The 14,831-nt window shown below is 30.3% G+C and overlaps 2 protein-coding genes across 4 annotated transcripts in view; one reads left to right on the top strand and one right to left on the bottom strand.

Moving 5' to 3' along the window:
• The window catches only part of LOC101488555 (serine/threonine-protein phosphatase 7-like), a 5,626-nt gene extending 5,497 nt beyond the window's left edge, over positions 1-129 (bottom strand). For 2 of the 3 annotated variants that reach the window (XM_073367040.1, XM_073367043.1), the window contains exon 1: positions 4-128. The gene's annotated coding sequence lies outside the window, so the exon portion shown is untranslated. Of the gene's footprint in view, positions 1-3 lie in introns of all 3 variants that reach the window. The other variant, XM_012714788.3, reaches the window with a different exon arrangement.
• A 6,933-nt stretch (positions 130-7,062) lies between these two features.
• On the top strand, positions 7,063-13,729 carry LOC101489125 (probable phospholipid-transporting ATPase 4). The gene is made up of 11 exons (XM_004486793.4): positions 7,063-7,347; positions 7,933-9,892; positions 10,047-10,157; positions 10,390-10,666; positions 10,755-10,843; positions 10,968-11,055; positions 11,146-11,355; positions 11,687-11,812; positions 12,283-12,381; positions 12,520-12,711; positions 12,798-13,729. Exons 2-11 carry the CDS (start codon positions 8,073-8,075, stop codon positions 13,458-13,460), a joined length of 3,675 nt encoding a protein of 1,224 aa, XP_004486850.1. The 5' UTR covers positions 7,063-7,347; positions 7,933-8,072; the 3' UTR covers positions 13,461-13,729.
• The last annotated feature ends 1,102 nt before the right edge of the window (positions 13,730-14,831 follow it).

Genomic DNA, 14,831 nt, shown 5'->3' with positions numbered 1-14,831 from the left:
GAATGCAATCGGAGCTTCGAAATTCCACTCTTTACACTGAACGATGAATGAAAGGAAATTAGGGTTTATTTGTTAGTGATTCAAATTGGACAAGAGAAAGAGGAGTGACGTTGATTGTAAAAAAAGAAAAACAATTTGTTTTTTTTATAATATTTTACAAAAAAAATGTTATTTTGATTATATAAAGATGTTTTTAACATATTGTCAAAGAAATAAAATAACCAAAATAAACTTGTCAGAACAAAATAATGTTTTAGGGTATAATATATATAAAACATTATTTTATAATTTCATTCATAGAAATAGTGTTTTAAAGTATAACATATTGTTTTCTTTTGGCAGAAAAAAAAATTAACATCTTGATATTGATAAAAATAAATAAAAATAATAATCACGTCATTCATAGAAATAATATAATTTAGTTCGTTTTAGTTGAGGTTTCTTTGTAGCCCCATCGTTTATATGTCTCATGAGGGTGTTCCGAGCATTTCTTCTTGTGCATGTCTCATAAGAAATGATAATAGAATTTGTTTTAAAGAGTTGCACTTGCAAATTGGGTTTTTGTCTGGCAATTTGAGTTGAGCTTAGGACTTTGAGACTTGGTATCAAGCTCTCTCGATCACTAAGATTCTTTTGGTGATTTTTGAGCTAGATTCATAGGTTATATTGAATAGGTTTGGAAAGCTGAATTTTCACCTCCACTTGTCACATTAGAGTTTCTATAGATACGGTGAATTTATTAGTAATAGAATATTGTCCCCAACATCTTCTTTAAGAGGGTAGTTATATTCTCCACCGGTCAAATAGAATTTATGTTATCTATGCCTATAGGAAACCAACTAAACCGTTATGTTAATTATTTAGCTAATTAATATCATTTCTCATATCTTTGATTGAGTTTTTGATAGATTATATACGTTTTTCTTTCTAAACTTGTATGATTATTTATTTATTTGAAATTACTAAATTTGTATGATTAGACTCATACAAAAAATCTCACATTATTTATGTATACTAAAAATAGTTTACGGTCGTATATTTTTCTAAATTTAGAGATGTTTTTTTTAATTAGAAAAAGCAAAAGACTTAAAATAGATAAATCACCTAAAAAAAATAATAGTGCATGAGAGTTAACGAAATTCTAACATTAAAAAAATAGTATAAACATGTAATTAATCTGAGAAATCTTTTAACTCTTTAACTTCGATTTGTGGTTAATGTTTCAAAAGAAAAACACATTGTTTGAAAATCAATGACTCAAAATAAAAATAATTTTTAAATATTTACTCTCTTTAATCTAATAAGTTAACTTTTGACTAAAGCCAAACACACGAATGTTCACATAATAAAGTAGAGATAATTGCAAAAAAAATTATTCTAGGGCACATGTTAAAGAATTTAAAAGTATACAAGTTTTGTTGAAAAAAACAATGTTTGACCTTTTAAATAGTTGAATGCACAAGTTTTAAAGTAAAAGATCTACATTTGGTGTCTTAAAATTAGGCATGGCAAGAGGACAGAGGCGTGTTTTATTTCATCATCTCTGCATTCGACTAGTCGAGGACAATTTGCTTCAGTTCTGATTTCTTATCAATGTAAAATTTAAGTTTTTATCTCCACTTATGACAAGGTTTGAATTTCTCCATTCGCACTCACACCTATTCATATACAAATAAAAAATGTAAAAGTCATAATTATTATAATTAATATAATAAATTTATTATTACACACTAATAAAATTAAAACCATATTTTCTATAAAAAATTATAATTTTTAATATTGACAAAATACTAAATATATATTTAGTAAATATACTAAATATATTAAATTACAATTTTTAAACATATTATATATATATATATATATAATTTAAAAATTACAATAATATTATTAAGGGTTTAGGATAGTGAATATGGACACCCGATAACTTGTTCCAGCCTCCAAATTTGATTTTTTTTTAAAAAAAATCGCTCAATCAAATCGAAATTGTCCAATTCCATTTTAAATGGATTAGAAAAAAATACATGGAAGTGCAAACTGCATTGTGATCCCCACTTAAAATATATTTTGAAGTATAGGTTAGCATTTGAAAAAAGAAAAAATAATAGCGGTGCAATATTGTAAGAAAGCACTTTGAAGAGGCGGATATTAATTCTTAATTACATATAAGAAATGAAAGGAGATGGCTACAAAAAGTTAAAAATGACGTTGGAATGTGATTTGAGTATTTGTATAAATGTTACTCCCTCTATCACATCACATGTTATCTTGGATTAGGTAGCTTATTTATAATATTTAATTGTCTTAAATTACTTGTTTTTTTTACCTTATCAATGAAGTATAAATTATTATTGTTATTAATATACGTTTATTTATTATTTAATATATTTCAATTTATTTAATCATTTTATTAACTATTATTAATAAGAGGGTTTTAATAAATAAAGCTCATTTATTATTAAAATTAATATAATTAGTTATTTAAAAAAAATATGTACCATTTTAAATTAAACGATTATAATAAATCGGATGGCGAGATGTATAAGGCATGTTTAAAATGACTTATAGCAGAAGTGTTTATGAAACCGTTTGAAAAAGATTTTCAAAAAAGTTTATGGACTCCCATAAGTTGTTTTTTCACAAACCCACCATTCAAGTTTATGAATTTGGTTGGGCGTACGAAATCCCATAAACCAAAACAAAAAAGGGAGATTATTGCTTTTGTTTTTTCTTTCTTTTTTCATTCTTGTCAAATAAGTTATCTTACATAAATATAATTTTCATTATTTATTTTCTATTTTCTATTTATTATTTTTCATTTAATATTCATTTTAATTATTATTTTATTTATTTTAGTCATTTATCTTTTATAAGTGATGTGTTTTGATTTTTTTTTCAACCACAATAAAAATTATAGCAACATATTTGATCATTAATTTGAATCTCTTCTAACAATTATCAATGTATGTCTGATAGAATATTATTTAAAAAATTTATCTATTTAATTCAATAGTAGACTTGCACTTCAAAAAGTTCTTCTTGCATATTTTGAAATAAATACAAATTATTTGAAATAAAAGACATTTATCAAAGTTTTTTTTATATTTTCACTCATCCTTGTTAAATTTGCATGTTTAACTTTATACCCAATACAATATTAGACGTCAATACTTTATGACAGGTATCATGCAATTGTTATGATAAAAATGACTAACATTCACTATTTATAAAAGATACAGAAAAAAAAAATAATAATTAAAAAAAAAACCAAAACGAATATTTGATAAAGAAAATAAAAGGTAAAAGATCAAAATATATTTAAGTCAAATTATTTTTTTGTTAAAAAATTATAAAAATTACTAAATTGTACAACTATAACTATTTGAATAATGTTTGTGCAGTCATAATCACAAATCTAAATTATTTAGTCACACATACAAAAATTATTTATTATTATTATTATTATTGAAAAAGTTAAATGTTTGTATTTTTATGTGCCTTGGTTGTGAAGAATTACTCTAAGTATTCACTATAATTAAAATGCATTGGAGAAAGTCACAATTGTATCTATCAGAAAAGGAAAGAAAAAAAGGCAATCACAAAAGTTACTTGTTGTTCACTATTCTTTTAAGCCATTCCATGTCACAAAGTATGAGTATTACCCATGCAAAACTTTATGATTTTGAAACTAAGGACTGTATTGTGTTCGAATGTCAACAATTAGTGGAACCCATGATGTTGATACATTCAAATCTTAACATGCACGTTACATATCAAAGTTAGGTATGCTAACTCAATTTTTATTGGACTGAAGCAGTGGAAAATGCCCCAAAGTGGGTAACACGACACAATACAGCTGCACCTTTATTTTTTTTTATCAAACCATAGGTGTGAACAAAAACAGAATCGCTGAATTAGTAATTCAGAAAATTTCCAATTAAATTTTGATAATATTAGTTTAAACAAAAATTATTTGAAATTTCCATTGAAATTTTGATAATATTAAGATATATAAAATTTAAATAAAAAATTATTTTGGTCAAAAGTTGAATTCGGATATACTTAATAATTCAATATTAATGAAAATTTATTAATTACGCATATAATAAATTCCTATATAATATCTCCAAATAATTCTCTAGTTAGTATACAAAATAGGAATTTATTATACTACTATTCGTATTAAGCATCATTTGGAGATGTTATATAGGGATTATTTGTAGATCATGTTAATTACTATTCTCCAAATCCCTATTCATAAAATAAATTTTATTAAGTCCTTATAAAAGAAATGAGGTATTAAGTCCTTAATTAAGGATTATATTATATTACTATCCAAATGATCCTTAATTAATTTTTGTTAATAAAAGTAAAATAAATAAATAATTGGTGCTTATATTAAAGAAATGAGGTATTAAGTCCTTACGTTTTGTCTTTTGTGTACATGTTAATAAATGTCCGTAGCTTCTCCATATTGCAATCTAATTGAGAAAATTTAGTACTATAATCCACTTTCCTATTCCGAGATAAATTATATTTGAAAAAATAATACTATTCCGAGATAAATTATATTTGAAAAAATAATAATGGTATTTATATCAAGGGATACAATTTTTTGACAAGTATTTATAACTAAGAACAAAAAAAGCAATTAATAATTATCGTCGTCTCTGTCCATTTTTATAAGCACCAATTGCATTGTTATTTTACAATTTAAAAAATATACAAGTGAGACTTAATACATTTTAATAATGAAATAATAAATACAATCATTAATCAAACATAAAAGAATATAAATTCATTTTTATTTGATAAAACATGACCTACTCCATGTCTATTTCTACTTAAATTTTTGAACCCAAAATATTATATTTAATTTATCAATATCGATATTTATTAGTTGAATTTTATTTTATACATATTCATGTCTCTCTTTTATTCAATACAAATGATAAACCCAATAGTCTAAGTGATTTTCATTAGTTTCGCTAGTTGAGTTAAAAATTAATCCTCGTTCAAAATCAATAAAAATATCACCATTTTTATCAAACCTTAAATAAAAATAGAACCAATATTAAATTAATAGAAATGAAAGACTAAGAGATAAGAGAAAAATAAATAAATTTTGTATAATAATATTTAAATTGTGTATTTTACGATAGGTTAAATTGCATATGCGGCCTTTTAATTTAATTTTAGTTAATATTTTAGTCATTTATCTTTTATCTTTTTCCCGATTTTGTCATTTATTTCAATTTTAAGTGACAAATTGATATTTTATATTTTAAAATGTCAACAATGTTATTCCTTTTATTTTTTTACAAAAAATTCTAAAAAATCATAAAAAATTTCAAACAAAATCCATAAAATTAATAATCATCTTCAATATAATGCAAATTTCATCAAATGCATAACTCAAATATTCAAATAAACTATATTTTCATCTCCAACAACATCAAATAAATAATGAAAATATGAGTTTATTTAAAGATTTAAGTTATGAATTTGATTAAATTTGAATTTTATTGAAGATGATAATGAATTTTATAGGTTTTGTTTGAAAATTTTGATGATCTTTTTGAATTTTTGTAAAAAAAAAAAGGACAACATTGTTGACATTTTAAAACATAAAATATCAAATTGTCACTTAAAATCAAAATAAATGACTAACTCGAAAAAAAATAAAATAAATAAAAGACTAAAACGTTAACTGAAATTAAATTAAGGGATCGCAGATGCAATTTAACCTTTTCAATATTACACAACTCTTGTATCTCACTAATCATTTAACCTACAAGCACATTAAAAATAATTAGTACAAAGTGCCCCTAATATATGAAATTAAATAACACTAAAAAAATAAGATTAAAAAAGAATAACACTACAAAAATGTTAAAACCATTTATTCATGGAGTTGTTATAGACTAACTATAAAATATGTAAGCTTAGGGTCAAGTGGACATCACAAATCCACAAATATTCATATCAAATTTTTCATTTTTTGAGTAATTTTTTTTCCATCTTAAATAAAGGTATTTAGATTAAAAAAAAAAACAGCACTCCATATATATAACCAATCCTCATTAAATTATTCATTCAATATAGGAAGGGTGAAATGTACTCCAACTAATCCTCATTAGTTGAGTCAAACTAACTAATCATCATTAAAAATCATTGATTCATAATCAACAAAACAAAGCTGGTCAATGGTCATCAAAATGCATATGAAAAAATTATTATATATATTTTTTTAAAATTTTAAATATATATTATACAATGCCATTTTAGTCCCTCACTCAATAAAAAAAATTCAAATTAATTATTAAATAATTAAAATATCAATAAATTTATTAACTGATGTTATAACAACCACAAAGTATTTAGATGATAATTTACTGAATTAAATAGTATCTAAACAAACGCCCTGAACCGTTAATCATTTTAGTTTTTCACATTTTTATTTGTGAAAAACACTGTTTTTCCAAAATGACGATGAAATTGAAATGGGTGATTACTGCATCAGTAGTAGTAGTAGTTCTGTGTAGTGTAGGTTATCCCCACCTAAATTGGTGCCAACAAAACAATTGTCAATAGCTAAAACTTTTTATCCACGTCGCAAATCGTGTTGTGGGGTCCACCGAACATTCATCCAAAATCTGATAGTCGGTTTCCCTGACAACACCATTATATCCTGCCTCTATCTACTATTAGCACCCGCCACGTTGAACTACTCATACCCCTCCCTCCTCTTGCATTATTTTTTCTTTTGAAATCATCTATTATAATTTAATAAAATACGTTTAATAGGAATAATACGTATATAGTATAAAAATAAAATAAAAATATCTATCTACTAGTCAAGGAGTATATTTTATTCCAATACAAACAAATGAACAAAAACAAAATTCATCAGTATTATGCCATTTGGCATTGACTTGTGTGATGAATTTCCACATTCCAGCTCAAGAAACCGTGTTTCTCTTATTTATTTCCTTAAAAAAACACAAGAAGTTGGAAAAAAGAACTAACTTAAGAAATTGAAAAAAGAAACAGCAAAAAAAAAAGTAAAAAAATCTGAAAAAATATATATAACTCTGAAATTCCTGGAAATTGTTTCGAACTCGTGAAGGGGGAAAAGGGTTAAAACGTCACACGCGCGAAAAAGAACACGCGCTTCCCTTTTCTGTTTCTCTCTCTATATGGAATTTCTCTCTCTAGGCTTTGTCTTTTTTCTGAATCTGCAAATCACATAATCGTCAACCTCGCTTCTTCTTCTATCGTCGTTTTCTATATATCATCTTCTCTCGCCGTCCTCAACATGGACGACGTAACTCATCTTCGTGTCAGGTGCGACTTTTTCTTCTTCATTTTTCTATTATTCTTTTTCTTCGTAATGCACTCTCGTTGAAAGTTTCGCCTATCATTGTTTTGCTAGAAATTACTATTGTCGTTTTTCGTTTTTAATTTCGAATCTATCTTTGCCTACATTGATGTTTGTTTCGCCGATTTAGCTCCTTTTTTTTTATAATTATTTCTTTACCTATTTTAAATTCGAAAACGAAAATTTAAATTATCCACGGAAGACGTTATTTTCTTTGAGCTGTTTTGAATTATTGAGATGTAAGCGTTAGCTTCTCTCAATTTGATTTGATTTCAACGAGTTTTCATTCATAATTTCGAAAACGAAACATTGGATCACAAGATCTCTATTTAGCTTTCATTTCCTCTTAATTTAATGAAATGGGAATTTAATACATATGGACACGCGAGGAATTTGAATTATCGTTCCGATTTCACGTTTTTCTGTTTTCACAGATGAATTTAGATTTATTGGTTTTGTTCAATTGGGGATTTTACAGATTCCGTGTTAATATTTTGCATTTATTATGTACACTGCAGTTAATGGTTTCCGTTTGTGTAAATTTTTGTCAGGTTTTAGGGAAAAAAAAAAGCAAATTGTGGGGATAAAAGGGAGCGATTGATTTTTCCTAAGGGCAATATTTACGTTTTTGTTCTTGGTGGTTGGTTGTGTGAGCTATAAACTAACTACCTTGAGTTGATTTTCGGCTAAGATGCCGCGGGGAAGGAGGATTAGGGCAAGGCTCCGCAGGAGCAATCTTTACACATTTGGTTGTCTTCGGCCAAATATGGCCGAGGAGGGGCCTCATCCACTTCAAGGTCCTGGATACTCAAGAACAGTGTATTGCAACCAGCCTCAACTCCATGAAAAGAGATTTCTATTTTACTGCAAGAATAATATATCAACGACCAAATACAATGCTATCATGTTTTTGCCTAAGGCACTGTTTGAACAATTTCGAAGGGTTGCCAACATATACTTCCTTTTGGCTGCTTGCCTTTCGTTATTTCCAATTTCTCCTTTCAGTCCACTAAGCATGATCGCTCCTTTGGCCTTTGTTGTGGGACTAAGTATGGCGAAGGAAGCATTGGAGGATTCGCGCAGGTTCCTGCAAGATGTCAAGGTTAATCGCCGGAAAGCTAGTCTCCATAAAGGCAATGGTGTTTTTGGTTTCAGGTCATGGCAGAAAATTACGGTTGGAGATGTGGTAAAAGTTGAAAAGGACCAATTTTTTCCAGCTGACTTGCTTCTCTTATCTTCAAGTTATGAGGATGGGATATGCTATGTAGAGACCATGAATTTGGATGGAGAGACCAACTTGAAGGTGAAAAGATCTTTGGAGGCTACCTTGTCTCTTGATAATGATGAAGCTTTTAAGGATTTCTCCGGAACAATACGTTGTGAAGACCCAAATCCCAATCTTTACACTTTTGTTGGGAACTTTGAGTATGAACATCAGGTTTATCCTCTTGATCCTGGTCATCTTCTCCTCCGAGATTCAAAGCTTAGAAACACTGATTATGTCTATGGGGTGGTCATTTTCACTGGTCACGACAGCAAAGTCATGCAGAATTCTACAAAATCCCCTTCGAAAAGAAGCACAATAGAGAAAACCATGGATTATATCATATACACTCTTTTCACTGTCCTTATATCGATATCCATAATTAGTTCAATAGGATTTGTTGCGAAAACTAAGTACCAGATCACAAAATGGTGGTATTTACAGCCCAACAATATTGAATATCAGTACGATCCCACAAAAATTGGTTTGGCTGGGATGAGCCATCTGATCACTGCACTTATTCTTTATGGATATTTAATACCCATCTCTCTTTATGTTTCAATTGAGGTTGTGAAGGTATTACAGGCCACCTTCATTAACCAAGACCTTCAAATGTATGATGAAGAAACTGGGACTCCAGCTGAAGCACGGACATCAAATTTGAATGAAGAGTTGGGTCAGGTAGACACCATCCTTTCTGATAAAACCGGCACTTTAACCTGCAATCAGATGGACTTTTTGAAGTGCTCCATTGCTGGTACTGCCTATGGTGTACGTTCCAGTGAAGTTGAACTTGCTGCAGCAAAGCAGATGGCTTCTGATCTCGAGGAGGATGATTTGAATATCTCTAATTTCCCCATGCAGAAGAAGGGTAAAGGGCTCTGGGAAAATGCTAGAAAGACTGACGAAATTGAACTCGAGGCTGTTATTACTTCTAAAGGTGATGAGGATCCAAGGCCTGCCATAAAAGGATTTGGTTTTGATGACAGCCGCCTCATGAATGGTAATTGGTCGAAAGATCCCAATGCTGATGTCATTTTGATGTTTTTCCGGATACTAGCAGTTTGCCATACTGCCATTCCTGAGCTGAATGAGGAGACCGACAGTTGTACATACGAAGCTGAATCACCTGATGAAGGGGCTTTTCTTGTAGCAGCTAGAGAATTTGGTTTTGAATTTAATAGAAGAACCCAATCAAGTGTTGTCGTACGTGAAAGTTTTTCTGTTCCAGGAAAAGTGGTTGAAAGGTGAGGTGGACATTCATGAACTCCATTATGCATTTCCTAATTTTTTTTTGGGGGGAATACTTGCTTCTGCTTTTACTTTTGAATCACCATGTTATATTTTGTGGCCTTTTATCTACATGTTTATTTATCTTTTTGTTTTGGTTGAATTATACAGAGAGTATAAAATTTTAAATCTGCTGGATTTTACTAGCAAAAGAAAGCGTATGTCAGTGATTGTGCGTGACGAGGATGGAAGCATTATTCTTTTTTGCAAAGGAGCTGACAGGTTAGCCTACTAATTTGATTTCTGTCTAACAGCAAAATAAAAATCCTCTTCAAGCTTTTGAAATTTATTTTCTACTTTCTACTAGTACTGGTACACTATAGTCTATATAAACACAACAACTCTCTGCTTCCAGAGAAGAAACTTGCATAAACACACACAAGCTGTCATAGAGGGACTTTCAACTTCCCGTTCTAAACTTTGACGTCCATTATTTTCTCGCTTGGTTGTGCAGTATCATATTTGATCGATTATCTAAGAATGGAAAGAAGTATTTGGAGGTTACTTCTAGGCATTTGAATGAATATGGAGAAGCGGGTTTGAGAACCCTAGCCCTGGCTTACAGAAAGCTTGATGAGCAGGAGTACTCTGATTGGAATGATGAGTTTCAGAAAGCCAAGACAACTGTTGGGCCTAGCAGAGAGGCAATGCTTGAGAAGGTATCAGATAGTATGGAAAGAGAATTGATTCTTGTTGGGGCTACTGCTGTGGAAGACAAGCTGCAGAAAGGGGTAGGATTTATCATTATTTGTGGTCCATATCTATTGCTGCTTTTCTCAAATTTTGTTTTTATCACACTCACTTTTATATTCTTGTCAGGTGCCTCAATGCATTGATAAACTTGCTCAAGCTGGTCTAAAGATCTGGGTCTTGACAGGGGATAAGATGGAAACTGCAATCAACATCGGGTAGGTCTACTGCACAAATTATTTAACCTCATTACACTTTTATCTGCATTTCAAGTTTAAGTCTGAAGTTACTCAAAAGAGCCTCTTTAAATGATTTTGATGATTGTATTTTTTTATGGTGCAGGTTTGCATGTAGTTTGCTTCGCCAAGGCATGAAGCAAATCTGTATCACTACTACGAATTCAGATTCAGTGATCAATGATGGGAAAGAGGTATTCCTTTTCACTGAGATTTAGTAGATAAATTTACTATTTGGACATGAATTTCATCTGATGTTAGGCATAGTTCTTGTGACCCCTCAGGTCATCAAAAGCAACATCTTGACTCAAATTACCAGTGCCTCACAATTGATGAAGCTGGAGAAGGATCCACATGCTGCGTTTGCATTAATTATTGACGGAAAAACCCTTACATATGCTTTAGAAGATGATATCAAACACCTATTTTTGGGATTAGCTGTTGATTGTGCATCTGTTATCTGCTGTCGTGTGTCTCCCAAACAAAAGGCCTTGGTAGGACCCTTTTTTTCGCTTTCATGTGTATCTTTCTAGTTTATATTTTATAATGCACTTCATTAACTGATCACTATAAATGATGCAACTTACACAACTATTGGAGTAACGATTGTGCACTACTGCACTCTCATAGATCTATGTTGATGTTAGATGGGAAAAAATAGCTGCGGAATGTGGATCCAAGAGTTCCGTCGTGCACAGTTATTTAAAATTAAATAGTTCTGTAGGTAGAATTTATCTAGTATAAGTGCTATCACCATATCATCTCTAAGAGTATAAGGTTGGTACTGTTTGATCGCGTCTTCATCTCTTAATCTTTTGGCATCAGGTAACAAGGTTAGTGAAAGAAGGAACTGGAAAGACCACTTTAGCAATAGGTGATGGGGCAAATGATGTTGGCATGATTCAAGAAGCTGACATTGGTGTTGGAATCAGTGGGGTTGAAGGTATGCAGGTCAGTGTCAAGCTCTTTAAACATAATTTTGCAGCACAAAACTAACTGCAAAGGATGGATTTTAACATTTATGTTTTCTGGTTGCAACACCATATTTTTCATAGTTATAAAACAAACCAAAGTGATTATCATAAGTTTAATGGAATGTCTTCTAGCTTGTATGGTTTGGCTCATAGTTTTTCCCTTGAATGTGAGCTATGAAGGAATCATCAGATTATCAGTGTTTAAATTTAGCAAATTTGTATGCTTCTTTTAATGTGAAACAGTGCAAATTGACTAACTTGTTGATTAGAGTTCATTCACTTTTAACAATTGTGAAGAATAATTTAGTTAAAATATATGATTGGCCTATAAACACTTGTTAATTGTTACTATCATCTCTATAGTCAAGAAAACATGTGTATTTTCCTATGTGGAAGAATGTAACGTATGTTGAAGTTATAGAACTCAAGCCGGCAAATTCTTTTCAGGCAGTCATGGCTAGTGACTTTTCTATTGCTCAATTTCGGTTTTTGGAGCGGCTTCTGGTAGTCCATGGACACTGGTGTTACAAGAGAATTGCACAAATGGTAATTGATATGTTCATTTTGAAACTTGATTGTTATTCTCAGATATTGAATGTCTTTGTGCCGGGACCGAAATGCATGTAGCATTTTGTATCTTTTATCCTATATTTTTCATCTAAACTGATTTTATATGCATTTCAGATATGTTATTTCTTCTACAAAAACATAGCATTTGGCCTCACTATATTCTATTTTGAGGCTTTTGCGGGCTTCTCTGGTCAATCGGTTTACGATGATTGGTACATGATATTGTTTAATGTTGTTCTCACATCATTGCCTGTCATTTCACTCGGAGTTTTTGAACAAGATGTTCCATCAGAAGTTTGCTTACAGGTTTGTTCTCTTGAAATGTCTTACGGGTTTCATATTTTCATCCCGTGTTTGGATAACTCATCCCCTGACATGCAAGCTTTTTGCAGTTTCCTGCACTATATCAGCAAGGACCCAAAAATTTGTTCTTTGACTGGAAAAGAATATTGGGATGGATGGGGAATGGTCTGTACTCATCCCTCGTCATCTTCTTCCTTGTCATCATCATCTTCTACGACCAAGCATTCCGTATGAATGGCCAGACTGCAGACATGGCTGCTGTTGGTACCACAATGTTCACTTGCATCATCTGGGCTGTCAACTGCCAGATTGCCTTGACAATGAGCCATTTTACATGGATTCAACACCTCTTTGTGTGGGGCAGCATAGCTACTTGGTACCTCTTTCTCATGTTATATGGCATGCTTTCTCCACAATATTCCAAGACTGCTTACCAAATATTGGTTGAAGTGCTTGCTCCTGCTCCTATTTATTGGACAGCAACCATTTTAGTAACAGTTACGTGCAATCTTCCTTATCTTGCCCACATATCCTTCCAAAGGTGTTTTAATCCCATGGATCATCACATCATCCAAGAAATCAAGTACTACAAGAAGGACATTGAAGATCAACACATGTGGAAGAGGGAGCGGTCCAAAGCAAGACAGGAAACAAAGATTGGATTCACAGCAAGAGTGGAAGCAAAGATCAGGCATCTGAAAGGGAAGCTGCATAAGAAGCAATCTTCGACAGGGTTTTTGTCCCCATCATGACCGTTACAAAATAATTATCCAATAGTTTTCAATCTTTGTAGGGTTTGCTGGTTGATATTTTTTTTTTTTTTTTGGCTCTAGCCTCATTCAAATTCTTTTTACATGCTTGTGTTGTTTGCTTTAGGGATGATTTAAAGTCCCTTTCATTAAGGAAAAAAAGCATGGGAGCCGTTGTAACATATTTAAGTAGAAGAGCTCACCACATTAGTCAAGTCTGAACGATCAAAGTGTAATTCCCGTATATCAACAAATGGTTACAATTCGAGTAATATTGAAGAAATGAAAGCAGCTACACAGTGTAACTACGAACTACTAATTTGACTGCCATTTTATGTTAAGTAACTCTTTTGTCTTTTACGAGGTGAACAAATTAATAATAAGAAAGTACCCCACTTTCCTAATACAACTGTATTTCAATTGTTGTTGACCTGAAAAATCAATAGGGCACTACAGAGTTCAATCTTAGGAATAGGTGGATCAATCTTTGGCTGTATTTACTTATCTTTAAGTTGAAATTTGAATTAGAAATTTTTTTTCCTCGAAGAATATACTTTGTATATGTGCCATGTTAAAGAAAATGAGTGAATCATCTGTACTAGGCGTTTTGGCACCTTATATATAAAAAATGAAAATGAATGAAACATTATTTTAGTTCTCAAAATTTCAAGGTTCAAATAATTTGATCTCCAAATTTATATTCACTAAAATTAAATGTTAACAATCAATTCAAATTAGGAATGACAATAAAATATCTAAAATAAAACAATAGAATAATTTAATTGAAACGAACAACAAAAATATAAAATAAAACTAGAATGGAAACATATAGTAAAAATGTATCTTAACCAAAAAACGTTATTCTTGTAAGTATAAGTTAGAATATTAAATGTGATATTTTTGCACTACAAATTTAGCAAATGTGACCAATTTGAATTATTTTATAATTTTATAATAAAATCTACAAATATGACAAATAAATAAATAAAAATAAATTGAAATCAAAATTATATAATAAAATAAAATAAATAATAAATATTCTTTTAAAATCTTATAAAAATAATTATATCAATTATCATTAAAAAAAAGTGATAAAAATATTTTTGAAAAAGTATGATAAAATTAGTGGAAAAATATTTATATTATAAGATATATTTATCTATTGGAAAGTAGAGTGGGTCGAAAATAATACAAAACGAAAAAGAATCGAAAATCTTGGGCACGTTTTGGGTTGGGTGGTGAAATGAAAGAAAAGAGAATCCGTTTGGATGTGAAAGCGTAAGGGGAGGAGAGAGAGGCATCAGCACGGTCCCTCTCTTTCTCTCTCTCTCTCTCTCTCTACCCCTTTCATTCAGACTCAGTCAGAGAGAGAAA

Source organism: Cicer arietinum, chromosome 1 (assembly GCF_000331145.2).
Source record: "Cicer arietinum cultivar CDC Frontier isolate Library 1 chromosome 1, Cicar.CDCFrontier_v2.0, whole genome shotgun sequence".
Classification (NCBI taxonomy): domain Eukaryota; kingdom Viridiplantae; phylum Streptophyta; class Magnoliopsida; order Fabales; family Fabaceae; genus Cicer; species Cicer arietinum.
Note: the sequence above shows the minus strand (reverse complement) of the source record. Positions and strands in the feature narration are given on the sequence as shown.